Below are 27738 nucleotides of genomic sequence, written 5' to 3'. Positions count from 1 at the left end.
GATTTTAAAAGATAGAAATACACCTTATGGAACAGCGGGGACTGTGAAGCAACACCCACATAGGCACAGACACATGCACACACACACACGATAACACACACAAGTACACATGGATTTTGTGTTGTAGATATGTGGTAGTGGAGTAGGGGCCTGAGGGCACACACTTAGTGTGTTGTGAAACCTGTTATAAATGTATTCTATTTTTTTTTTTTATGTATAACTGCCTTAATTTTTCCGGACCCCAGGAAGAGTAGCTGCTTAATGGGGATCCATAATAAATGCAAATACAAATGACTGTGCTATTTTACCCAGGGGTGACACAACATGGGAATAACACACAAGCAAGAAACAAACAACTTCCTTTAGCTTCAGTCCCGTCATGCTTGACAAAACACAATCTAATCGCGTCCAGAGAAAATTCTCTGTGATGTACAGAATACAACAAAGGAGAACAAGATGAAAAGGTTTCCATTATGTATTGGGAATGATTGATCTTTGTTACTCTCCTACCCCAATCATGGGTGACCCAATCTTCAAATCCTTTTGAAATAATTTGCGCAAAGGTTTGACCCAGAATCGTTGTAAAAGTTTAAATGATTTCAACGGCGAGTGCAGCTCCATCAACCCCAAAGCCTTGTGCATGCATGCCGTTTAGTAACACACAAGCCTACAATCTGGCAGCCCAATAGAGAGCAATAGTAATGTCGTCTTTTTGTAGGCACTAATAACTCCCCCATGGCTCGTTGGTCAAAGCCTATGGGGAAGTTAATGTTTTTTTTTCATAAACGGAAAAAATGTATTCTGTGGTAAACAGGGGTTCTTATACGTTTTGTTCTATGAGATCATCTTCATCAGCTCACGTCACTTTCTGTGAATTTTGAAGCATTTATATAATTCAAACCAGCACATAAAGGCTTCATAATTCCTAGGCGTAAATATTGTGAAAGGCTTATCAGAGCAGACAGACTGGACTACTCGTCTCCACTCTTTTCCGAGCCCGTTTCCATGGCGACGGCCTCGTAGCAGTGGTCCGCCGCCACGTGTTCTGGCGAGCGGTTCATGGGAAGCTCATAACCTTTCATCGCAGAGCTCACGCGCTTGCGATTGTGAGCGCCTGGCTGGTAGAGCTGCATGGCAGGCCGGTCCTGTATGGAGAGAAAGAGGCAGAAACACAGGAGAGAGATCTCGGTTACAATAACAGCACAAACTCACTGTTAACACAAAATGGGTGCTAAACTATACTATATTTTACTGGACACAGATTGACAAGTCCTGAACTAAAAAGCAATCTCAATGGAGATTCTACATTGCGCTTTCTTTTAATTCCAGAGGCCATATCAACAAAGCGTCTCAGAGTAGAAAATTGGTCGTGAGTCAGTGGTTCCTGCACCACATTCACAAGCTTTGGGGTTGTAAGAATGTTTTGATGTTTCTATTCAGCACATTTATTGAATATGAAATACAGGAATATCTCATTTACATAAGTATTCAACACCTCTGATGCAATACTTTGTAGAAGCACCTTTGGCAGCGTTTATAGCTGTGAGTCTTTCTGGGTAAGTCTCTAAGAGCTTTCTACATCTGGATAGTGTTAGAATCACCTTTGGCAGCGTGTGTAGCTGTGAGTGTTTCTGGGTAAGTCTCTAAGAGCTTTCTACATCTGGATTGTGCAACATTTGCCTATTATTATTCTCCAAATTCTTCAAGCTCTGTCAAATTGGTTGTTGATCATTGCTAGACAACCATTTTCAGGTCTTGCCATAGATTTTCAAGTAGATTTAAGTCAAAACTGTTACTCGGCCACTCAGGAACATTCACTGTCCACTTGATAAGCAACTATAGTGTAGATTTGGCTTTGTGTTTTAGGTTATTGTCCTGCTGAAAGGTGGAATTCATCTCCCAGTGTTTCATGGAAAGTAGACTGAACCATGATTTCCTATAGGATTTTGTCTGTGCTTAGCTCCATTCCATTTCTCTTTTATCCTGAAAAACTCCCCAGTCCTTAAGGAATACAAGCATACCCATAACATGATGCAGCCAACACTATGCTTGAAAATATGGAGAGTGGTACTCAGTAATGTATTGTATTGTATTTGCCCCAAACATAACACTTTGTATTCAGGACAGAAAGTAAATAGCTTTGCCACATGTCTTGCAGTACTTCAGTGCCTTATTGCAAACAGGATGTTTTGGAATATTTTTTGTTCTGTACAGGCTTCCGTCTTTTCATTCTGTCAATTAGGTTAGTATTGTGGAGTAACTACAATGTTGTTGATCCATCCAAATGTTTCTCCTATCACAGCCATTAAACTTGGAAACAGTTTTAATGTCACCATTGGCCTTATGGTGAAATCGCTGAGTGGTTAGGAAGGATGGCTGTAATCTTTGTAGTGACTGGGTGTATTGATACACCATCCAAAGTGTAATTAATAACTTCATGTTCAAAGGGATATTCCGTGTCTTTGTTTTTATTTTTTTACCCATCGACCAATACGTGCCCTACTTTGCAGGGCATTGGAAAACCTCCCTGGTCTTTGTGGTTGAATCTGTGGTTGTATTTCACTTCTCAATTGAGTGATCTTTGCAGATTATTGCATGTGTGGCGTACAGAGATGAGGTAGTCATTCAAAAAGAATGTTAAACGCTGTTATTGCACACATAGTGAGTCCAACGTATTATGTGAGTCGTTAAGCTCATTTTTACATTTCAACTTATTTAGGCTTGCCATAACAAAGGGGTTGAATACTTATTGACTCAAGACATTTCATCTTTCCATTTTTTATTGATTTGAGAGAAAAAAAATATTGAAAAACACAATTCCACTTTGACATTATGGGGTATTGTGTGTAATCCATTTCAAATTCAGGCTGTAACACAACAAAATGTGTAATAAATACATGGGGTGTGAATACTATCTGAAGGCACTGCATAACCACATAGGCAGATAAATACTCACAAATATTTATTTTGATTATTCAATTACCCCACATCATGTTATTTTAAGTTATCCCATTGGAGCACAATAACACATCGTAAAAAATATGCCTAAATTGGCCATGCCTATAAGTTGAGCAATTTATGTTAATTATGTTAATTAACTTTGATTGTGTTTAATGAAAATTATAGACCCTTGAAACATTTTCTGTAACATTATCAGCAAGTGATTTGATGCCAACTGTACTGAAAGGGGACAAAAAGAAAATGCAACCTGTCTCTGAGTTTACTGTAAGAGGCTGATGTTTTTTTTGTGCTAGTTCTGTATAGTACAATATATTTATTTTGATATTTGAGAATGAAACTGTCTACACTGAGTGTACCAAACAATCCAGGTGAAAGATACAATCCCTTATTGATGTCACTTGATAAATCCACTTCAATCAGTGTAGATGAAGGGGAGGAAACAGGTTAAAGTAGGATTTTTAAGCATCGAGACAATTGAGAAATGGATTGTGTATGGGTGCCATTCAGAGGGTGTATGGGTGCCATTCAGAGGGTGAATTGGCAAGAGTTACAGGGTATGGTAGTAGGTACCTTTCGGGTAGTGTACCTTGGTAAAAGAAAAAGAAAAATCCCCTAATTTCAACATTTCCATAAAGAGCACACGTTCAACTTAATAAAAACATGTTTTACCATCTCAAGAAAAATACTATAGCAAGTGCTTATTAAGGACCAAATAAAGTAACAGGGTTGATTGTAACAGGGTTCATGATTTAATCTTAAATCAGCCATAAATCCCCTTGTGACAGGGGTAATGGAAGCTTGTTGTGTGCAACAGGGAGGGGCAATTGACTAAATGCAAGCTTCACAAAACAATTGAAATTTGTTAAAACATTTGTAGCCTGTCTTCCGATGTATGGGTAACAGGGGTGATGTGTTTTGTTCGTCCCACTCAGATTTCCACCACAAAACACTAGAAAATGGCCAAAAAGAGTAGAACCAGCTCACCTGCTTTTACACTATGTTCAATGTTTCTATGGAATTTTTAAAAAATGTTTAAAGGAATAGTTTGGCCATATTAAAACAACAGTTCAGTTCACATAAAAGGGTTGACCTTATAATGAGGGACATTTTGGGGTTAAGCGGGTTACAATGTTCCTAGAAGTAACAGGATGCACAGAGAGAAATGTCAAAATTCAGAATTTTGGCACTTTAACAAGTCTTTATTCATATTAAAAATCAGATTTACTGAATTTTCCATGTGGTTTTTATTAAAAGTAACTTCATTTAATATAATTGGCTTTTTAAAGTTAAAATTGGTGCACAATTTCTACTTAAAATGTCAAAGGGACGCAAAACACACTTTTTTTGTGGTACGATCTAACTATAAAAAGGCTACTGGTAAGACTAGCAGTCCATTGGCTAGTAACCTCACTCACTATAGAAAAACTAGGTGTACTAGCAGATTTTCAAATAGTATTTTTTTCTTCTTTATCAGCTCTTAATTGAGCTTGCCTGATGCAATAGATTACTCCCAAAAGTGCAAACCCTGCTCTCTTCTGGCACTCCAGGCAGGCTCAACCAAACACTAAAGGTATTTGAAAGGCAGCAAATACTATTTGAAAACAGATATGCCACCTATGTAGAAAGGACCAAAGGGTAGAAGAGTCGCTATACATCTATACTTTGGTGCACCATCCCACTACCTTGTGTGCCCCTCCTCATCCCCAATGTAGAAAGGCTAGCTATAGCTGTACCTTGGCCGGTGGTGGAAAGACTAGCTGACTATACCTTGTTTGGCAGAGCCCCTCGTATCTGGTGTGGCCCCTCTGACTGGGACGTCCTTCTGTCCTGATAGGCTAACACAGACTGAGAGACACAGGCCTGGATCAATGGGGGTTACATACAAATATGTCATATGTCAAGGTATTTATACATGCGAGTTTGTATGTATGTGTGTTATTATGTGCAGTGCACATGTACTGCAATTCTCACTGTTTTTAACACAATGTATGACGACTGTACCTTTGATCATCTTTAGCTTGTAAATCTTTCATCTCGTGGAAAATAAAGTTATATTGAAATATAAATGTCTCCACTTCCCTGCAACAGTATAGCACTGTCTGTTTGCACAGCTGATGAAACACAGACTAGGTTGTACAAGCAGTGTGACAAGCAGCTGGAAATGTGTGTGGTGGGGTTGTATCGTAAAAAAACAGAATATATCACAACAACATAAGACAACCTTTGTTTACTTGAAAATATTTTAAAATCGGTATAACGACAGGTTGAAATCATCAAAGAATTGCAAAGGACTCAAACCTTATATTGTACTTTCAGGAATAATTACACAATAATAAAAGTGTAACCTACTTATATTATCATTGTTCTTTAAATAAAAATCAACCACAAAACAACAACCTACCTCTCTTGCTCACCTTGTCGCTCACCTTGTTCCGAACGCGGTCCTTCCTGCTACCGCCAATGTCCTCTCTGACCTCCTTGCCCACCTTGTCGCACGTGTCGTAGGAGTAGGAGCTGTGGTATTGGCCATCTTTCTTTGCCCGGTCCTGGCAGTAGCCTTTACCCCACTTGGTATCCTCCTTGCACCGCATGGACTTGTCGAACTCGTAGTGGTGGCGCTGTCGTTTCCTCTCCTCGTCTCTTCCTCTGTGGTCTTTGTCTCTCTGCCTGCGGCCGTGCTCTCTCTGCTCCTTATCGCTCTCCATCTGACCCCTAGTGGCAGGAAAGGGAAGCACAGTTAGACTGGTTATGACTAGGGCTGTGACGGTCATGACATTTTGTCAGCTGGTTATTGTCAAGCAAAAGCCTGAACTTAGCTGAATGAAATTGTAACGGCAGATCTCCTCTTCGTCTGAAGAGGAGTAAGGATCGGACCAAGATGCAGCGTGGTAAGTGTTCATGATGATTACTTTGATAAATAAACTGAACACTATGAAAAAACAAAACAATAAACGTGAACATGAAACGAAACCGAAACAGTACTGTGTGGCGACAAACACTGACACGGAAACAAACACCCACAAACCAACAGTGAAACCCAGGCTACCTAAGTATGATTCTCAATCAGAGACAACTAACGACACCTGCCTCTGATTGAGAACCATACTAGGCCGAAACAGAAACCAAACATAGACTGCCCACCCCAACTCACGCCCTGATAATACAAAATAAAGACAAAACAAAGGAAATAAAGGTCAGAACGTGACAGAAATAGAAAGGAGATTTTTCCCATTCCGGAGAAAGTTTGCAAATGTTGTGGCTATGTTGAGTGTAAAAGTGATCATTTGAAGCAGGTCCTGTACATTACATTTAGAGTTAGTTGGCAACTTTAGTTGTGAATGATACTTACCTTAAAATGTCTTAGAAATCAAAAAATATGGGGGGAATGATGCGACTACAGGATATTGATGATTTGAGAAAGTCTGGGGGAAAAAAGCTTGCTCTCTATTCCTTGCATCAGGTTGCACAGCTGTTCTCTCATCAAGTGATCTTATTTTCACCCATCAGACTATTCTCAATTGAATCTTGTCTTTACTAATATGTCACATTAGTCTCAATTTAGAATGGCCCATTGGGCAGGGACAGGGGGGAAAACACGTCATCCACACTCAAATAGCGAAAAGTGGACACGTGTTTTCCCGTGGTCCGTTTTTCAGTTACGCCGGATAGGCTACTTGGTTAATTGGGTTTTGTAGGGGAGCTATGCTTAATATGAGCAGCTGAGAAATAAATACAAGAACCCTTATTTCACTCCACATATCAACCACTGTTTCACTCGCTACACAACAGGCAATTTTCTGGATGCCATGGGCTCAAACTCTATTCCTGCAGCTTCCCAATGCTTAATTTGGGAAACCAAATGAAATCTGTCGGTAACAATGATAGTAACATGCTTTTACAACAAAACATATTTCACTGAACTGTTGTCATCCCCTCTGCATGCTTGAGAAAGGAATAAAGGAGAGGAGCAGATGGAAACGATTGGTGGTGAAATATTTTGTAGCTAAAGGTAACGTTAATATGTCAGCCTATTAATTATGAAAATATTTTTAAAATCCCTATTACTAGGCTATTCAAAATCATATACACATTTACCACAACTGTAAGACCCCCTGCACAATCAATGAACCAACAACATCGCCTAGGGGTATACATTCCCTCCTAGACTCCTGGATATACATTTTGGAGTGTAGCATGAGGTAACCCAGGCCATCCAGTTTGCATAATAATACAATGTGTTTAATTTTGGAGTAGGCCTAAAGGCTAGACCAATTATGTACCAAAGACATATTAAATCAGTAGGCTATGTATTTTATAACAGCACAATCATTATTTTAATTCAGTCCCGAGCTTAGCCTCTTATGCATATGCATAAGCTCTAATATGCATGTGGTTGTTTTGAATTAATCATCACCTTAGAAGGCGTTGTCCATTTTGTTGTGTTAGGCTTTGAAACAACATCCACAATGACCGACCATGTTTTTCACTCAGTTTCAACCTGCTGTTGAACTTCTTTCTTCAAATGTATCATCACAGTGGGGTGAGTTTTGAAAGCATGATATTGTTTTGATGATAAGTGTTATGTGATTTTCAATTGCATTTGCATTGATGTCAGAGTGTTTAAAGGGACAATAGACCCCTGAGTACCAGGCCATTAGCCACCTAATGTTCATTAGGGTACTACCAACACATGACCTGAGTGCATAAAAGGAGATTACCGTGACTCAACAGTCACTGTATAATTTTACTGCGGTCATGACTCATGACTGCCAGTGTGGCGTTAATAAGAACACTGCAACAGCCCTAGGTATGACACTGGAGGGGTGTGGTATCAGCTTATAGGCCTTGGCTAGAAACATTGGTTTTGTCACAAAGCTGTAAAGGCTCCAGGTTGGTCAAAGCCAAATGTGGCATCCACTGTGATAAGGATAGAAAACTCACAGTATAGAAGAAATCTCGTCCTTTACCACTAGCTAACTTCAATTTGGGTTTATCATAACTGAGAAAAACAAAGCATCAGAGACTGATATAAAACAAAAATATAATGAATAGTGCATTAAAAGCTCCTTACGGGTCCTTGATTTCCTTTGACTTCATGTGTCCACTGGGTTTGTCCCACTTGGCCCTCTCTGTGTCCCCACTGTCTCCTTTGTCCTTGAGCCTGTCAGAGTCCACATCATCGTCCCAGTCACTCTTCTTCAGGAGCTGAGGCAAGCCCAAAACACACTTAGTACCCAACAACTACCAACAGTTATTAACAAAACAGTCACTAACTATAAAATCTGGTCACAGCCAGATTCTGGGTACCGAAATTACTGTCTATCTGACTAATAGTTACGACTAACAAAATCCAGCTCACAAAGGGCTTCCTAAAAGCTTTCATTTGGTTAATGTGCATATACCACTCAAAATGGGACACAGAAGACTAGGTGGATGTCGTGCGCCACTAGAGACCCATTTGAACATCATTTTTTTTATTTTGATCTAAATGTGTTTTTTTGGGGCAGAAATGCCTTCTGGAACATGTGGACTTTCATATGCCTTAATAAAAAACATGCATGCCATCTGTAAATACAAATAAAATTGTTAAATCACCAGCCAAGTCGGTTTAGCCACAGAAAAAGGGGGCAACCTTCCCGCTAGCCATGATTGGCTGAGATAATGAGTGTGTTGGACATGCCAAGAGAGGAGTTCAGATTGGTCTGCCATGTAGCACGCTTCTGTCTATAACATGAGCTGGTCAGTATGGGTAGATATTCCTTTCTAAGATGTCTTTTTTGAAAGATATCACATAATAAAACTACATAAATGTTGCTCTCCACTTTCTGAAGGACCGAGTTTTGAAATCAGTGGAATTAGAGTATGATAGCTAAGGAGCTGAGGAAATTCTGGCGTTTGTTTGCAAATATGCAAAACATATTAAAAAGAGAACACTGAGAACGCTGTTGTATAAAACACCTTTCTCCAGATTACATCTTCAAACAATTTATTAAAATATGTATATATTTTTGTACAGTATATATATATTTTTTCTATATACCCTTTTCTCCCCAATTTCATGGTATCCAATTGGTAGTTACAGTCTTGTCTCATCGCTGCAACTCCCATACGGACTCGGGAGAGGCGAAGGTTGAGAGCTGTGGGTCCTCCGAAACACAACCCAACCAAGCCGCACTGCTTCTTGACACAATGCCCACTTAACCCGGGAAGCCAGCCGCACCAATGTGTCGGAGGAAACATCGTACACCTGGCGACCGTGTCAGCATGCACTACGCCTGGCCCGCCACAGGAGTCGCTAGTGCACAATGGGACTAGGACATCCCTGCCGGCCAAACCCTCCACTAACCCGGACGACGTTGTGCCAATTGTGTCCCGCCCCATGGCTATCCCAATCGCGGCCGGCTGCGACAGGGCCTGGACTCGAACCCAGAGTCTCTAGTGGCACAGCCCACACTGCCTTAGACCACTGCGCCACTCGATAGACGTAGCTGGTAAATTCGCTCTGGCTATCTACTCCGATTTCAGAACACTCTCGTCTGAGTGTGCCAGAGCGCAGAATAACTGACGATTTGTGAACACTCAACACCTGTTGAATATGGCCGGTGTCAGCAAACGTTGGCAAAAAAAGCGTATTTAAATTGTTGCCAACAGCACAGTTGCAGTAACTAATGCTCAGGATAACATAAAAAAGCCTAACCAGCTCTGCTAGAGTGAGAGTGAAAAGATCTGAATTTATGAACGGACAATCTGGCAACGCTCTTAGTTTACGAATACCCAGAGCGCCCTCTGAGCACACTCTGGCACCCCAGATTAAATTTACGACACACCCGTAGTATAAACCAACCTTCAGTCTTGAAATCTTTAGTTGTTTAGTATATGGCCTCACATGTGAATCCTTAAAGAGATGGGTGGGGCTAAAGGTTTAGAGGGTGTGAACGATGCTAAATGGGTGTAGACAAAGTTGAGCTCTCCACTAGGTGTACCAAAACATTCAAGGGCCATTTTCTCAAAAGGGAGGTTACAAGTTTATCAACTTCCATAGCAGAATTACGTTAACCATTGTTCCTCAACTGTAGTGTATGATATACCATTGTCTAGCTCTGTGTCTCTGCTTTTATCCAATGTAAAAAACAAAATATCAAATTTTGGTACATAAGACAGAATCGAACTGGTCGGTCACAAATGTTCTTTGGTTTTAACTTTGTGTCAACAGAACCAGTGACCACCTTGATCTTGATCTCCTTCTCCGATAGTTTCTTCTGTTTATCCGCCTCCTTGCGTTTGCGTCTCTCCTCCTCCCTCCGTTTCCTCTTCTCCTCCTCCCTCTGCCGTTTCTTCTCCAGCTCCCTGCGTCGACGCTCCTCTCTCTTCTCCTCTCTTATCCTCTACAGAGAAATGTCATCTTATTTTGAGAGTTGATCTACATCTGGATAGGAGTCCACAAAGGGTAACGGTAAATGCATTATTTCTCACTGTTACATTACTCTTACGTGCTTCTCAAGTTTCTTATTCTTGATGTACTCCAGAAGAGGTGTTGTTCTTTTGGCTGAAATTCAATCAGATATAATGTAAAGTCAGATTGATTGATTGCCTGACTTATTGGTTGATAGACAGACTGACTGACTGATTGATCCAATACCTATGAGTTTCTTTGTCTTGGCCTCTATCTCTCCCAGCAGGGTTTCGGGGTTGGCCATGGACTTCTCCTCATCACAGGAGTAGTTCTCCAGAAACCGCCGGTACTCCGGGTCTGCAAGGGGGAGAAGGGTAAGGATGAGTCAAGAAGAGGGAGGACGTCAATCAGTCACTTTTTTACAAAAGGATGTAGTGGTAAAGAAAAATGTGGGTAAAGATTGAGTTTAAAAGCTCAAGATGACAGGCGGTAACGTTATTGGGTGGGGCCACGCTAATGGTAAATATGGTAATTTGACATAATAGCTGCGTATCTCTATTCACAAAATAGAAAAGTACGGAAAAGTATGTTACGTTTATCCTTCACTGTATCCCAATTTGCCCAAGATAAAAATACAGATATGTGCCAACTCCGCTGCTGTGCTGAGTGCTCCGCTGCCCCCTCCTTGATCATATTGTAAACAAAACTGTTTGAACTATTGCATTCCCTCAGTAGGCTAATAACAAGGTTGAGGAGTAAAGGATTACATGTAATCTGCTACATGTAAGGGATTACAAAAAACTAACAGTAATCTGTTACATTACCAGCAAAAAGATCATAATCAGATTACACACACTTTTGAAAAAATATATTTTAAAAAACATTTATTAATTTAACCTTTATTTAACTTGGCAAGTCAGTTAAGAACAAATGCTTACTTGATTTACTTTGAGGATTACTTTTAAATTCAGAAAGGATGTTTGTGGAAAAAACAAACATCTTTGACACTTCTCTGTTTTCTCAATGACATTCAAATCAGCATTGAAAAAAGACGCAAGTTCAAGTTTGTTCCACCTGAGCAAGTTTGACCACAAGTCAGAGACCACTTTGATGACACACCAAATGGGTTTGATGGATCGCTGGAAAAGAGCAGGAATGTGCTTTTGTTGGCTACAGTTCAAGCTATGTCTTCCAATGGTGCGACTGCTTTTAGCATCCAAAGATTACCCAACTTGAATAAACGCTTGGAGGTAAGGATGACAGCAGTGGCGTAGTCTACGGATATCACTTATTATTGATATCTACATAGAGCATTAATGTGAATCACACTGCTGCTCTCTCATTTAGCTATTTGCACCTTACAGATTGTGGTTGTTCTGGATGGCTGTTCACAAATCTAAATGTGTATTTGAACCCAATAATGGTTGAATTCAAGAAGTTTACGCTGCCTATCAATCATTGTTTTTTAAACTAGAGGACAGCCAGTGAAAAATGCACTCTTGCAACAGCTGCATAGTGCGGATCCCAGCCTATGGAATAAAAGTGGGGCTTTTATTGCTCAATCTAATTCATGCTGATAAAATAAAAAATCCATAGGCCTAATGGACACATGCTCAAACTCACACACTTGTAATAGACTTACAGGGGCAATCTGTAGTTGCTACATCCATTTTTGGACTAGAAATGCCTCATGAGCTTAGTTCAACTGTCACACTCCACGAGAACCCAACATATAAGCTTATTTTTATCCAGTGTTTGTAAACATGGTAAATGTAAACAAACACTGTATAGCCTCAAAACAAGGTTAAAACAATAATTTTGATATCATGAGGTATGGTTACATTTCTCCACTCCCATCCCTCAGCTTTTTACCAAAACAGAGGCGGGGCACCCCATTTGGTTATTGTTTCATATATTGATTCGGCCTTTAAACAGCTGCATATTATCAAAATATCAAAGTGTCACCACCAACAAAAAGATAAACATTAGGCCTGTAGCAAATGCCGCAAATGGCATTCCTTTTTCACATGTAAATAGCACTTTCAGTAGTGCTCAAAGCCTGCCATTCCATGAGCGCAGCATTTATTTTTCAACTCCAATCAATGAGCCCAATCAGTCCTCCATGACAACAAAATCATAAACAACAGAGCACGGCTGGTTAATAAGTCCTTAGTTGAAATGACTGGAATTCTGGTAGACTTTGGTTTTTAATGTAAATATCTAATTTAATCGTATTATTATTTGTAGTAGAAAGCAATGGGTTCGAAGAAGCCTACACAACCCATCCATAAAGGACAATTTAACATCCATATACAGCCAGCTTTGTAAACTTTAACATTTATTTATCCTGCAATGTTGTTGTTCAATTGGTAACATACATTTTTGTCTTCTTCTACTGCCTCTTGATGGGAAAGTAATCTAAAAGTAACTGAATGTAATCAGATTACGTTACTGAGTTTGGGTAATCTAAAAATTAGGTTACTGATTACAGTTTTGGACAGGTAACTTGTAACTGATTACATTTAGAAAGTAACCTACCGAACCCTGGCTATTAAGCATAAGCGCAATTTCCAACAAACTACAAAAACAAAATAAAATTCCAACTTTGCAACACATGCCCCAGTAAGCATAAGCTTGAAGTCATGTTCCTTTTGCAGGAGGGAAGTAGGCTACATTAAGCTATTTACATGTTTTACACAGAATAGGCCTAAATTCTTGACATGTTCATACAAACTTTGTTGTCAGTATTACAGACATAAGCTTGATACAAACAGGCAGTCTAGCGATTTCATGCTCTTTTTAGCTGCTAAGTTACATGCAGTTATTTACTCTTGCCACTATACAGCAGCATACACTGAGTGTACAAAGCATTAAGAACACCTTACCCATCCAGCCTACTACCATACCCTGTTCAAAGGCACTTAACTCTTTTGTCTTGCCCATTTACCCTATGATGGCATTAGACAACCCTCCTGGTGGAAAGCGGTACCAGTGCCTCCGTATTCCACCCACTCTCGGTGACGAGGATGCGGAACTCAATGGCGAAGTCAGCCACTGGTCTGGCCCCTTGACGGATGTTGAACAGTCGGCTGGCCGCTTCTTGTCCACTGACTGGGTGGTCGAAGACTCTTCGCAGTGAAGGCTAATATGGAGCTGCAGAATGGTGGCTGCTGTTCCCACACCGCCGTTGCCCACGTCAGGGCCTTGCCCAAGAGTAGAGAGATTATGTAGGTGTTCATGGCCCGATTGGTGTGGAACAAGGAGGTGAGGAATCCCTTGCGTCCTCCTGGGTGGCCGTCATACCGCTCAGGGGGCTGGGATCTTGGGTTCCCAGTGCAGTGTTTCTAAAGGAACTATGGAGACACCTGTTGCACTGGGTGATGAGACTTGGGCATTGGCTCCTCCTGTGTTGGGGTTGGACTGTGGTTGGAGGGAGCCGGTAAGTGCCCGGAGGGTTTCTGATATCTGGAAGAGTTGTTCTTGCTGGCTCCCCAGCAGTGCTTCTTGGTGGGTTACAACATTCTTGATCTGGGTGATCTCTGCTGGGTCCATGTTATTGGCTGAAGCTTGCTGTGACATGGTGAGGTTGGACCCAGGTGCAGAGAAGAGACCAGACGGGGAATCAGTGGTTCAGGATAAAAATCATACTTTACTCGGAAACGGTAATGGAAGGATCACAGTAACACTGTGAAAACTCACTCAGGAGACAATGCAGATCAAATCAAATCAAATTTTATTTGTCACATACACATGGTTAGCAGATGTTAATGCGAGTGTAGCGAAATGCTTGTGCTTCTAGTTCCGACAATGCAGTAATAACGAACAAGTAATCTAACTAACAATTCCAAAAAAACTACTGTCTTATACACAGTGTAAGGGGATAAAGAATATGTACATAAGGATACATGAATGAGTGATGGCACAGAGCAGCATAGGCAAGATACAGCAGATGATATCGAGTACAGTATATACATATGAGATAAGTATGTAAACCAAGTGGCATAGTTAAAGTGGCTAGTGATACATGTATTACATAAGGATGCAGTCGATGATATAGAGTACAGTATCAACGTATGCATATGAGATGAATAATGTAGGGTAAGTAACATTATATAAGGTAGCATTGTTTAAAGTGGCTAGTGATATATTTACATAATTTCCCATCAATTCCCATGAATAAAGTGGCTGGAGTAGAGTCAGTGTCATTGACAGTGTGTTGGCAGTAGCCACTCAATGTTAGTGGTGGCTGTTTAACAGTCTGATGGCCTTGAGATAAAAGCTGTTTTTCAGTCTCTCGGTCCCAGCTTTGATGCACCTGTACTGACCTCGCCTTCTGGATGACAGCGGGGTGAACAGGCAGTGGCACACAATTCAAGCTTCAGCAAAGACCAACAGAAAACACACCTCTTAGCTTCTTACAGCTGAAATCCCGTTAACGGATCGATTTGACAACAGCCAGTGAAAGTGCAAGGCGCCAAATTCAAACAACAGAAATCTCATAATTCACTCAGAGACTCTTAGTTTTCTTTTGATCACGGCTCCCGAGAACCCCCTTATCCTAGGGTACCCCTGGCTAGTGCTACATAACCCACTACTCTCCTGTTCCACAGGACACATACTAGACTGGGGTAAGAACTGCCCCACCGCGTCCCCCTGCATCCAGTGAAGACCAAGATTTCTCTGCTCTCCCTCCCGAATACTTCAACCGCCATGAGGCCTTCAGTATGAGGCAAGTCGCCACCCTCCCTCCTCATCGTCCATACGACTGCGCCGTAGATCGCCTACCCAGCTCCACCCCTCCCTGGGGCCGTCTTTACACCCTCTCAATCCCTGAAGCTGCAGTCTTGGACAATTACATCCGGGAGTTGCTGGGAGGCAGGTTTCATTGGCTCCTCAACACCCAATTCTTCACCAAACTGGACATCGCAACGCTTACATTCTGGTGAGAATCAGAGAGGGAGATGAATGGAAAACTGTCTTTATTACCCCTAGTGGCCACTATGAGTATTTAGTCATGACATACGGATTATCGAACTCACCGGCAGACTTCCAAGCATTGGTTAATGACACTCATAGGGATATGTTTAATTGGTTCTTCTTTGTTTACCTCGATGACATCCTGATCTTCTCCAAGACCCTTCTGGAACAGTTCGTCGGACAGTATTGGAAAGCCTTCTGCTCCCTGTTGGGGGCGTTGGTGAGTCTCTCCTCGGGGTTCCACCCACAGTCGAATGGGCAAACCGAGTGGGCCAACCAGGAGCTGGAGAAGTTCCTCCACTGTTTCGTCTTCCCCCAGGCCAGCAACTGGAGCAAGTTCCTCGTCTGGGCGGAGTGTGCTCACAACACAGTACCGGGCTGGACTGTCGTCATTCGTGACGGTTTAGGTTCCCATTTCCTGAACAAGAGCCCGAAGCGGGGGTTCCATCAGGTGAGGCATTCATTCGACGAAGTCGCCGCACCTGGATCAGAGCGCGATCCTCCTAGCTCATCTGCCCAACACCAACACCAGGAAAACCGGCACCGAAGGCCTCTTCGGCTCCTCCGACCGGGTCAACGAGTGTGGTTGTCCACCCAAGATCTTCCCTTCAGGGTGCACCCGTGGAAGCTCACTCTACGCTACATAGGACCATTCAAGATCCTGAGTCGCTTCAACCCGGTCACCTATCGTCCCCAGCTTCCCAGGTCTATGAGGGTCTGTCCATCCTTCCATGTCTCCCGTCTCAAGCTGGAAGGAACAGTCCCTTCTCTCCCCCCACACCTGCCCCTCCGCCCCCTCGACTTATCGATGGTAGCCCGGTCTACACTGTCCGGTGTCTGTTTGAGGCTCATCGGGTCCGAGGCACCCTGCAGTACCTGGTGGATTGGGAGGGCTACGGCCCCGAGAAGCGGCGTGGGTGCCTGCCCGAGACATCCTGGATCCGAGACTCGTTCCGGACTTCAACCAACTCCCTGGTGGTCGCCCTGGCTCCGCAGCTGGAGCCGCTTCTAGACGGAGGGTACTGTCATGGTTCCACTTGTCACCAGAGGGTGGTAGAAACTGTCCTAGAGACATTAACGACACTCAGGTGTGTCCCATTTACTCATTAAGATTTCCCTGTTAAAAGAGGTGTGTTTTCTGTTGTTCTTTGCTGAAGCTTGAATTGTGTTCCATGTGTGTTTGTCCCCTGAGCGAGTTTTCGAGACTTAGTGTTTATTGTTTTCCCAGTGTTACTGTGACCCTTCTGTTACTGTTTCTCAGGAAAGTATTTTTTATCCTTAACCACTGATTCCTCATCTGGTCTCTTCTCTGCACCGGATTCCAACCTCACCATGTCACAGGTTCAGAAGGTGAGTAAAGAGCAAAACGTAAAGGAAGGAGGAGTGTGCGAGCAGCAGCTATGTTAGAAAACAAATTTGTGCGTAAAATATCACATGCGCAGAACGTGATCTCGATCCTTAGCTTTGAGAAAGAGATTTCCGGATGGGTGGGGCGTGGACAAAAACTATGTATCCATATCCACGACCTATATTTTATATTTATGTTATTCAGCAGATGCTGAATCAATGCATGAAGTACAATGAGGGGTCTGAAAACACATACTATAAATTTAAAAGGAAGCTTGGGTGCCAGTCTCTATCTGTCTGTCCCAACGTCTTTTGACAATGAATGCAGAAACAATCAGGTATCCAAGCTTTATGTCTGGATAGTTTCGGATTAGAGACAAGTCCAGCACCTACCTTCTTCAATGCTTCCAGCTTTGGAATCTTTCTTTTTGAGCTTCTTCTTGGAGACTTTCTGAAAGGGGGCAAACTCTACCACAGCTGGGTACTCCTGGCCTGAGCAAATATTGACATAGAGACAGATAATCATAAGACAACACCTGACACACAGATCAAACCATTACCATGGCACCTGTGGCTGTACAAGGATAACCCTCTTGTCTTATGAAAGATTAGAGCACACACACCTACAGAGAGAGAGAGAGAGCCATCATTGTTTGTCACCATAAACAAAATCCCATGGAGCATCACAACAAAACACTGAACACTGACCGTTGGGGATGCTAAAACACAGCCTAATATATTTATTGAATTATATACTGAACAAAAATATCAACGCAACATGCAAAGTGTCCCATGTTTTATGAGCTGAAATAAAATATTCCATAGACAAAAAGCTTATTTCTCTCAAATGTTTTGCAAAAATGTGTTCACATCTCTGTGAGCATTTCTCCTTTGCCAAGATAATCCATCCATATCAAGAAGCTGATTAAACAGCATGATCATTACACAGGTGCACCTTGTGCTTGAGACAATAAAATGTGCAGTTTTGTCACACGTCTCAAGTTTTGATGGAGTGTGAAATTGATATGCTGACTGAAGAAATATCCACCAGAGCTGTTGCCAGAGAATTGAATGTTAATTTCTCTACTATAAACGTCACAAGCCACCCAGACAGCTGTTGAAACTGTGGGTTTGCACAACCGAAGACTTTCTGCACAAACTGTCAGAAACCGTCTTAAGGGAAGCTCCTCTGAATGCTCGTCACCAGGGTCTTGACCTGACTGCAGTTCGGCGTCATTACCAACTTCAGGGGGCAAATGCTCACCTACGATGGCCACTGGCACACTGGAGATATGTGCTCTTCACGGATATATCATGGTTTCAACTGTACCGGGCAGATGGCGTCCTGTGGACGAGTGGTTTGCTGATGTCAATGTTGTGAACAGAGTGCCCCATGGTAGCGGTGGGGTTATGGTATGGGCAGGCATAAGCTATGAACAATGAACACAATTTTATCAATGGCAATTTGAATGCACAATTTGAATGCAATTTGAATACACTGGAAGCTGTTGAAATTGTTGCATGCAGAGTTTATATTTTTGTTCAGTGTATATATAGCACCATACCACCACCTACTTTCATGTGCTGAAAAACATTCTAACATAGTGCTTAGCAGTTAGTGTTTACACAAACACATTGGTAATAAGGAATATTTAGGAGAGGTTTCCAGGACACATATTAATCCTAGTCCTGTACTAAAAAGCAAGCCCAATAGAGAATCTCCATCAAAAATGCATTTTAGTCCAAGACTAGACTGGTGTGTCTGGGAAACTGCCCCATGACGTTTATATTATAGGTCTATGTGAAAAAGGTACCTTTGTTATCAATGAAAACATAGCCATCAAAGCGGTCTCTGAAGAGCAGGATGTCTTCGGGGTTTCTGAAGTTAATGTAAACTCTGGAGAACAGGTGTGGATAGAGGCTGCGGGAAATGAGCAGGTTATCTTAGAAACCCATTCCACGAGAGGAGCCTATCTAGAGTGTGGGCATAATAGGGTGACTCCATAGGCATGATGATGACATTCTCTTCTCCAGTCCCTGCTTTTAGGTGGTAGCCTAATAATTAGATGGCTGTGCTAGCATCCTTTCTTTGTTTTGGCCAGATAATTTTGAATTTATCCACTCAGGCTGAATAGGTTTCAACAGCAGAGGTTAGGTGAAGTCAATTGTTTGATAGGGGGGAATGTCAATATCACGATGCAGCATGAATCTGAGAAAAACACTGATCTGTGCTGTCAATCTGGCATTTCAGGCAAATGCCAGATGGGCTGGTCCATTTTAGCTTAGTGGGCCCGTCTAACTTGGGTTTTTTGATAATTAGCCGGTTAATGACGGGCCTCAAGGGGGGACAAAAATGGGCAGGTGTATTTTATATTTATTATGGATCCCCATTGCCAAGGCAGCAGCTACTCAAAGGCAGTGATATGTCGTTAGTAAAGATTGAAAAAAGTAAGGGGCCTAGACAGCTGCCCTGGGGATTTCCTGATTCTACCTGGATTTTGTTGGAGAGGCTTCCATTAAAGAACACCCTCTATGCAGAGGCCTCGAAGAAAGAAATGGGCCGGTGTGGGGTCCCAATCTGCCCCTGGTAGGCAATCTGTCCCAACACATGGTGTCATTGCATTAAATGTTCTAAATATTCACCTTTGATCAGCAGGAAAAAACTCAAAGTAGTCATAGGGTGGAAGAGGACTGAGCTGTTCTTCCAGCTGGTCCTTGGACAGGTTGGGTGGAAGTCGCCTTATTACTACCTGGAACCGAGAAGGACATAAATGCACAAACACAGAATAGTGGGTTGAAATTACACAAAAATTGCCAAGACATCAAAGACATTCAAGGTCATGAGCAAAGTTGGAATGTCTTCTTTATCATAGCCCAAAGGCCGGCAGACAGCAATATTGAGTTTAGTCATCTTACCATCCAAATGCATTGTATGCAGGTCAGCAATACATTTGTATCCCTATTGGATCGTTCGTACCTAAAAAAAAATATATACATTTAGGCTGCAAAGGCTTTGATTTCCTCAACTTAATGGCGATAAATCAGAAAAAAACGGGGAAAATGTGCACTTTCCTTATGACACACCATTTTCCACCACCATGATAGAGGCTAAATACTAATCCTGGATATTGTGTATCACAATCAGCCAATCAGGTTAAAACTATCAGAACAGGGGTTCTGTTTCTTTTAAGCCTGCTGCGTTAGCAGCGTCACATAAATGTAAATCAAGACTGTACGGTCGTGGCCAAAAGTTTTGAGAATGACACAAATATTAATTTCCACAAAGTTTGCTGCTTCACTGCTTCAGTGTCTTTAAATATTTTTGTTGCTATGGAAAACTGAAGTATAATTACAAGCATTTCATAAGTGTCAAAGGCTTTTGACAATTACATGAAGTTGATGCAAAGAGTCAATATTTGCAGTGTTGACCCTTCTTTTTCAAGACCTCTGCAATCTGCCCTGGCATGCTGTCAATTAACTTCTGGGCCACATCCTGACTGATGGCAGCCCATGCTTGCATAATCAATGCTTGGAGTTTGTCAGAATTTGTGGGGTTTTGTTTGTCCACTCGCCTCTTGAGGATTGACCACAAGTTCACAATGGGATTAAGGTCTGGGGAGTTTCCTGGCCATGGATCCAAAATATCGATGTTTTGTTCCCCGAGCCACTTAGTTATCACTTTTTCCTTATGGCAAGGTGCTCCATCATGCTGGAAAATACATTGTTTTGTCACCAAACTGTGTGTAGGTACCATTCTTTATTCATGGCTGTGTTCTTAGGCAAAATTGTGAGTGCGCCCACTCCCTTGGCTGAGAAGCAACCCCACACATGAATGGTCACATGATGCGTTACTGTTGGCATGACACAGGACTGATGGTAGAGCTCACCTTGTCTTCTCCAGGACAAGCTATTTTCTGGATGCACCAAACGATCGGAAAGGGGATTCAGAGAAAATGACTTTAGCCCAGTCCTCAGCAGTCCAATCGCTGTACCTTTTACAGAATATCAGTCTGTCCCTGATGTTTTTCCTGGAGAGAAGTGGCTTCTTTGCTGCCCTTATTGACACCAGGCCATCCTCCAAAAGTCTTTGCCTCACTGTGCGTGTAGATGCAATCACACCTGCCTGCTGCCATTCCTGAGCAAGCTCTGTACTGGTGGTGCCCCTTGATGATCCGATAAATAGTTGATTTAGGTGCAATCTTACTGGCAGCAATATCCTTGCCTTTGAAGCCCTATTTGTGCAAAGCAATGATGACAGCACGTGTTTCCTTACAGGTAACCATGATTGACAGAGGAAGAACAATGATTCCAAACACCACCCTCCTTTTGAAGCTTCCAGTCTATTATTCGAACTCAATCAGCATGACAGAGTGATCTCCAGCCTTGTACTCGTCAACACTCACACCTGTGTTAACGAGAGAATCACTGACATGATGTCAGCTGGTCCTTTTGTGGCAGGGCTGAAATACAGTGGAAATGTTTTTGGGGAGTCAGTTCATTTGCATGTCAAAGAGGGACTTTGCAATTAATTGCAATTCATCTGATCACTCTTCATAACATTGGAGTATATGCAAATGGCCATCATACAAACTGAGGCAGCAGACTTTGTGATAATTAATATTTGTGTCATTCTCAAAACTTTTGGCCACGACTGTACTCAGGGCAGACCTGGATGTAGCTCGATATTTTATATTAGATTAGATGTATTTGCAGAGTACAGTGCTATTCGTAAACTACGAGCTCCAACAGCACAGGCCCAAAAAAGAAGTGAATGAAACAATGATTTAAAATATAAATATTGGTAAATACATACAGTACCAGTCAAACGTTTGGACAAACCTACTCATTCAAGGGTTTTTCTTGATTTTCACTAATTACTACATTGTAGAATAATAATGAAGACATTACATCTATGAAATAACACATATGGAATCATGTAGTAACCAAAAAAGTGTTAAGCAAATATTTGAGATTCTTCAAAGTAGTCCTCCTTTGCCTTGATGACAACTTTGCACATTCTTGGCATTCTCTCAACCAGCTTCAGGGAGGAAAGATTCAACAGTCTTGAAGTAGTTCCCACATATTCTGAGCACTTGTTGGCTGATTTCCCTTCACTCAGCATCCAACTCATCCCAAACCATCTCAATTGGGTTGAGGTCGGGTGATTGTGGAGGCCAGGTCATGTGATGCAGTACTCCACTCTCCTCCTTGGTCAAATAGCCCTTACACAGCCTGGAGGTGTGTTGGGTCATTATCCTGATGAAAAACAAAAGATATTCCCACTAAGCACAAACCAGATGGGATGGTGTATTGCTGCAGAAGGCTGTGGTAGCCATGCTGGTTAAGTGTGCCTTGAATTTGAAATAAATCAGTGTCACCAGCAAAGCACCCCCACACCTCCTCCCCCATGCTTCACGGTGGGAACCACACATGCAGAGATCATCCGTTCACCTACTCTGTGTCTCACAAAGACACAGGGATTGGAACCAAAAATCTCAAATTTGAACTCTGATTTCCACCGGTCTAAATGTCCATTGCTCGTGTTTCTTGGCCCAAGCAAGTCTCTTCTTATTATTGGTGTCCTTTAGTAATGGTTTCTCTACAGCAAATTGACCATGAAGAACTGATTCACGCAGTCTCCTCTGAACAGTTGATGTTGCGATGTGTCTGTTACTTGAACTCTGCGAAGCAATTATGTGGGCTGCAATCTGAGGCTGGTAACTCTATTGAACTTATCCTCTGCAGCAGAGGTAGCTCTGTGTCTTCCTTTCCTGTGGTGGTCCTCATGAGAGCCAATTTCATCATAGCGCTTGATGGTTTTTGCAAATGCACTTAAAGAAACTTTCAGTTCTTGAAATGTTCCGTATTGACTGACCATGTCGTAAAGTAATGATGGACTGTCGTTTCTCTTTGCTTATTTGAGCTGTTCTTGCCATCAAATGGACTTGGTCTTTTACCACAACAACTGATTGGCTCAAACGCATTAAGAAGGAAAGAAATTCCACAAATTAACTTTTAACAAGGCACACCTGTTAATTGAAATGCATTCCAGGTGACTACCTCATGAAGCTAGTTGAGAGAAAGCCAAGTGTGCAAAGCTGTCATCAAGGCAAAGGGTGACTATTTTAATTTGTTTACCACTTTTTTGTTTATTACATGATTCTATGTGTGTTATTTCATAGCTTTGATGTCTTCACTATTATTCTACAATGTAGAAAATAGTAAATGAGTAGGTGTGTCCAAACTTTTGTTTGTCCATTGTGGGGGCAGGGTAAATGCCAATGGAGGGGGCGGTAGGTAGCTGTCTAGTGGTGGCTTTTCAGCAGCCTGATGGTCTGGGGCAGAAACTATTGGCCAGTCTTACAGTTGTTGTAATGCTCCTATAATCAAAATAAAATATAATTGTATTGGTCACATACACCTGCAAAAACATCTGCTAAATATGTGTATCGAAATGCTTGTGTTCCTAGCTCTAATAGTGCAGTAGTATCTAACAATTCATAACAATATACACATCTAAAAGTAAAAGAATGCAATTAAGAAATATATCTATATTAGGAGAAATATTGGAGTGGCATTGACTAAAATACAGTAGAATAGAATATAGTATATGAGATGAGTACAGCAGTACGTAAACATTAAAGTGACTAGTGTTCCATGTCTGAGTGATGGAAGCAGGGAGAGGTGGTAATGTTACCTACCTTCACCACCTGTTTGAGTCGTGTCAAAGAAAGCGTAGCATTTTAGCTAATTCGAACCCTTTTCCTAATCTTAACCTAATTCTACTAACTTGCCATGTAAATTCTCCTAGCCTGCTCCGTAAGTTCTCCTCACCTGCAATGAAAAGTCATTTCTGCTAGTCAAAACTGGCAGACCTGCCCTCAGAACAGTCTTGGTTTCTACTAAAGCAATACAGTGCTGCGTCAGAGAGGAATATGCCAAGCGAGAGGGATACCTGGACCCAAAATTTGTCTTCTCCAGCAGGTGCCGTTCATTCTTTTTTTTCACTCACCAAGCAAGGAATATTTGTATGGAGGTCAATGAGAAAGTGTTGAATTTAGTTAACAAAAAAAATGTCATGGCTTATTTGATCTAACAGAAGTTTGGGAATGATTAGGTTGCTAGAATTATACTGAAATCAGTAGGACATGTGACAACCCAGCAACTTTGTGAAAAAACTATTTATATTGGAGTTGAGCCTGGTTGTCACTAATTATCATAGCCACAGACATGAACCCCGACCTATTTCTACAATTTCTGTTCTTAAAATGTGAACCTAGCACTAACCTTATGCCTAACCTTAAATTAAAACCAAAAAGCAATTTTTTGCTGGAATTTTTACAATATAGCCCATTTCGACTTTGTGTCTGTGGTAGAGGTCTTGATGGGTCCACCAGATCAGACATTCCGAGATCCAACCCAGGGACCCGAGCCGGTCCGGATCCAAAATGCTTAGATTTGTCTCAGATCTGGGTCGGGTCTGACATAAATGTTAGGGGTCTCCGTCTGTGCAATTAAAAATGTATTTACCAACTGAACACAATTTGACCCATCCTCTGTTAATTAAATGTGTGACTGAGGTGATGAGAACTGTGTGAGCTTGTTATGACGAGCTATTTCAGGGCAGGCGGAGTACCTGTTAAACAGAAAAGTGCAATTTTGGAGAAATGTGTAAAAGTCTGTGTAAAAGATTTGCGGCCCTTCTATACAGTCAGTTACACATGCATTACAATGCATTTTATTGATAAGGAGTGGGAGGCAAGGATCTCTCTGTACTTTGTTCTGCTCATCTTTCCCTCGATCATGACTAGTCTCCCAGTCCCTGCCGCTGAAAAACATTCCCACAGCATGATGCTACCACCACCATGCTTCACCGTAGGGATGATGCCAGATTTCCTCCAGATGTGACACTTGGCATTCAGGGCAAAGAGTTCAATCTTGGTTTCATCAGACCAGAGAATCTCGTTTCTCATGGTCTGAGAGCCCTTTAGGTGCCTTTTGGCAAACTCCAAATGGGCTGTTCTGCCTTTTACTGAGGAGTGGCTTCCATCTGGCCACTCTACTATAAGGCCTGATTGGCAGAGTGCTGCAGAGATGGCGGTCTTTCTGGAAGGTTCTCCCATGTCCTCTGTCAGAGTGACCACCAAATCCTTTGTCACCTCCCTGACCAAGGTCCTTCTCCCCCGATTGCTCAGTTTGGCCAGGTGGCAGCTCTAATGAGAGTCTTGGTGGTTCCAAACTTCTTCCATTTAAGAATGATGCGAGGCCACTGTGTTCTTGGGAACCTTCAATGATGCAGAAATGTTTTGGGACCACATCTGTGCCTCAACACAATCCTGTCTCGGAGCTCTATGGACAATTTCTTCGACCTCAAGGCTTTGTTTTTGCTCTGACATGCACTGTCAACTGTGGGACCTTATAAAGACGGGTGTGTGCCTTTCCAAATCATGTCCAATCAATTGAATTTACCACAGGTGGACACCAATCAAGTTGTAGAAACCTCTCAAGGATGATCAATGGAAACAGGATGCACCTGATCTCAATTGAGTCTTATTGCAAAGGAATACTTATGTAAATAAGGTATGTTTTTTATTTTTAAGGCTTTAACATAACAACATGTGTAAAGTCAAGTGGTCAGAATGCACTTTACCTCTAGGCAGTATTTTCTACGGCCCTATTTTAGAGGGAAAGTTCACCCAAATTAATTAATTATTTACATGTTGGTTTCATATGGAGAGACTGCAATCCATCCTATGGTTAGCCACTGCCACCAACCATTAATATTAGCATGTTCTAACCAAAAAACTGTAATTCAATGTCCCCCAGTTAGAAAACTCTAAATCCCAGGCCCAAATAATCTCAAAGTAATTCAAAGTAGCTCAAATTTAAAGAATCCCAAACCCACCTGACCTGTGACTTGTATTTATTTATTCCAACCTGGTCATGGGCCTAAGCCATGTGACAATATATACAATTGCAGGAAATTAGCTTTAAAACAAATATATTTTTTCATAGGAGGGGGACCCAGGACCACCGTTTAGGGGTGGAGCCAGTGAAATCTCACTCTAAGACATATTCTAAAGTTAGCCGCCCCCGGAAAAGTACACATTTTCCCATCTTCTCAACATTAAATAAAGTTAAGGACGAAATCGAAGGTCTATGCAGCCTGAATGGAGAATGTTGTAGATACAAACAGGTCGACGAGGAATACTAATGTATTGCCGGCAACATACAATGCATTTGGACGTTAAGGTACGACTCAATATCGCCATCTGCCGGCAGTTGGGCCATTTTTATTACTGAATTCTACACTGCGTTTCGGAGGTTGTTTTACGACATAATGACATGTTCATATCTAGTAATAATCAACTTCCGTTGCCTTTGACAGGTAGGCCCAAATACAGTCAACAAAACACAAGTGTGCGCTTGTTTCCAGGCGCTGGTCATTGAATTTAATCTTTGGGCACCGGTGCAGACTACTTTTGCCTTTTTATCAACATAGCATAAGCTACAGTAAATAGCTTTACATGCATACACCTACGACAGTATTATGGCAAATTACAGCTATATTGCTGTGCACAAACAAGCATGCATCAGATCTGTTGTTAACATACAGTATATTGAATGCGCCTGTCTATGCAGATCGTTGCATGGCTACGCATCCTTCTCGCGTTCGCTGTCTGTGGTGCTGATTATCTTGCTCCTCATATCTGCGATCGATAGCAATAACAAACCCACCATCAGTGCTCTGCCTACCTTAGTAAAGACCTCCTTCTTCTCTTCTTTCTGCTTTGAGTTGACGGAGACGGCGTCCTGTCCCCCCGGAATATCTCTGAATTGTATTTCGACGACACTTTCCTCCCTGCCCCCGGTCATTTGGTCCGTTTCAGACCTCATCTTTCTCCCTCTCCTGTGGAAGTCATTTTCCCCTCGCGAGAGTTCCAAGCTGAAGAGCTCTGCTAGAGCTGGTGCTGCTGTGTTTATGCGGTGCGCTATCTTCTCGGTAATCACACACCATTCACGCAAATTATTTACGTATGTTTTTGCATGAAAAAAAAGGCCTATTGGAAAACACCTTATTCATATAATAAGGACGATGATTTGGTTCAATTAATTCGGCTACAATTAGTTTATCATTAAACAGTCTACAGGTCTGAGCTGCGAATAGGCGTATATTATTTTGATTGGCTGGTCGGTGGTGTGCAGATTAGTGAGAGAGTAGTGTATCAAGCCTTATAAAACCGTCACAACAGAAGTTAAACGTGATCACCTGTGTTTTATGTAGATCTCCAAACTATGAGGTTGAAACCGATCACTGCCTGCACCTGCCGGCCCATCCAACATCACTACTCTGGACGGTTCTGACTTAGAATAAATGGACAACTACAAATACCTAGGTGTCTGGTTAGACTGTAAACTCTCCTTCCAGACTCACATCAAACATCTCCAATCCAAAGTTAAATCTAGAATTGGCTTCCTATTTCACAACAAAGCATGCTTCACTCATGCTGCCAAACATACCCTTGTAAAACTGACCATCCTACCAATCCTCAGCTTCGACGATGTCATTTACAAAATAGCCTCCAATACCCTACTCAATAAATTGAATGCAGTCTATCACAGTGCCATCCGTTTTGTCACCAAAGCCCCATATACTACCCACCACTGCGACCTGTACGCTCTCGTTGGCTGGCCCTCGCTTCATACTCGTCGCCAAACCCACTGGCTCCATGTCATCTACAAGACCCTGCTAGGTAAAGTCCCCCCTTATCTCAGCTCGCTGATCACCATAGCAGCACCCACCTGTAGCATGCACTCCAACAGGTATCTCTCCCTAGTCACCCCCAAAACCAATTCTTCTTTTGGCTGCCTCTCCTTCCAGTTCTCTGCTGCCAATGACTGGAATGAACTACAAAAATCTCTGAAACTGGAAACACTTATCTCCCTCACTAGCTTTAAGCACCAACTGTCAGAGCAGCTCATAGATTACCCGCACCTGTACATAGCCCATCTATAATTTAGCCCAGACAACTACCTCTCCCCCTACTGTATTTATTTAT

The 27738-nt window shown here is 42.0% G+C and overlaps 1 protein-coding gene across 3 annotated transcripts; it reads right to left on the bottom strand.

Moving 5' to 3' along the window:
- Positions 1-206: 206 nt before the first annotated feature.
- On the bottom strand, positions 207-26966 carry LOC112225064 (regulator of nonsense transcripts 3A). Of its 3 annotated transcripts, none has more exons than XM_024388650.2 (11): positions 26435-26966; positions 19322-19428; positions 18493-18599; positions 17072-17170; positions 10601-10711; positions 10452-10507; positions 10188-10346; positions 8033-8166; positions 5363-5673; positions 4729-4806; positions 207-1145 (listed from the first exon to the last, which is right to left on the bottom strand). In XM_024388650.2, exons 1-11 carry the CDS (start codon positions 26573-26575, stop codon positions 1069-1071), a joined length of 1380 nt encoding a protein of 459 aa, XP_024244418.1. In that variant the 5' UTR covers positions 26576-26966; the 3' UTR covers positions 207-1068. The 3 variants fall into 3 exon arrangements, with proteins under 3 accessions (XP_024244418.1, XP_024244417.1, XP_024244415.1); XM_024388649.2 differs by having other exon boundaries at positions 5388-5673; XM_024388647.2 differs by having other exon boundaries at positions 5376-5673; positions 26435-26963.
- Positions 26967-27738: the final 772 nt, after the last annotated feature.

Source organism: Oncorhynchus tshawytscha, linkage group LG26, assembly GCF_018296145.1.
Source record: "Oncorhynchus tshawytscha isolate Ot180627B linkage group LG26, Otsh_v2.0, whole genome shotgun sequence".
Taxonomy (NCBI): Eukaryota; Metazoa; Chordata; class Actinopteri; order Salmoniformes; family Salmonidae; genus Oncorhynchus; species Oncorhynchus tshawytscha.
Note: the sequence above shows the minus strand (reverse complement) of the source record. Positions and strands in the feature narration are given on the sequence as shown.

Excerpts from the sequence above, each read along its gene's own strand:
- LOC112225064 (XM_024388647.2), bottom strand. The coding sequence starts at position 26,575 with ATGAGGTCTGAAACGGACCAAATGACCGGGGGCAGGGAGGAAAGTGTC. Across the intron at positions 10,508-10,600 it reads CAAGACAAAGAAACTCATAG|CCAAAAGAACAACACCTCTT; the intron begins GTATTGGATCAA and ends ATTGAATTTCAG. Across the intron at positions 4,807-5,375 it reads GGAACAAGGTGAGCGACAAG|TCTGTGTTAGCCTATCAGGA; the intron begins GTGAGCAAGAGA and ends TGTGTCTCTCAG.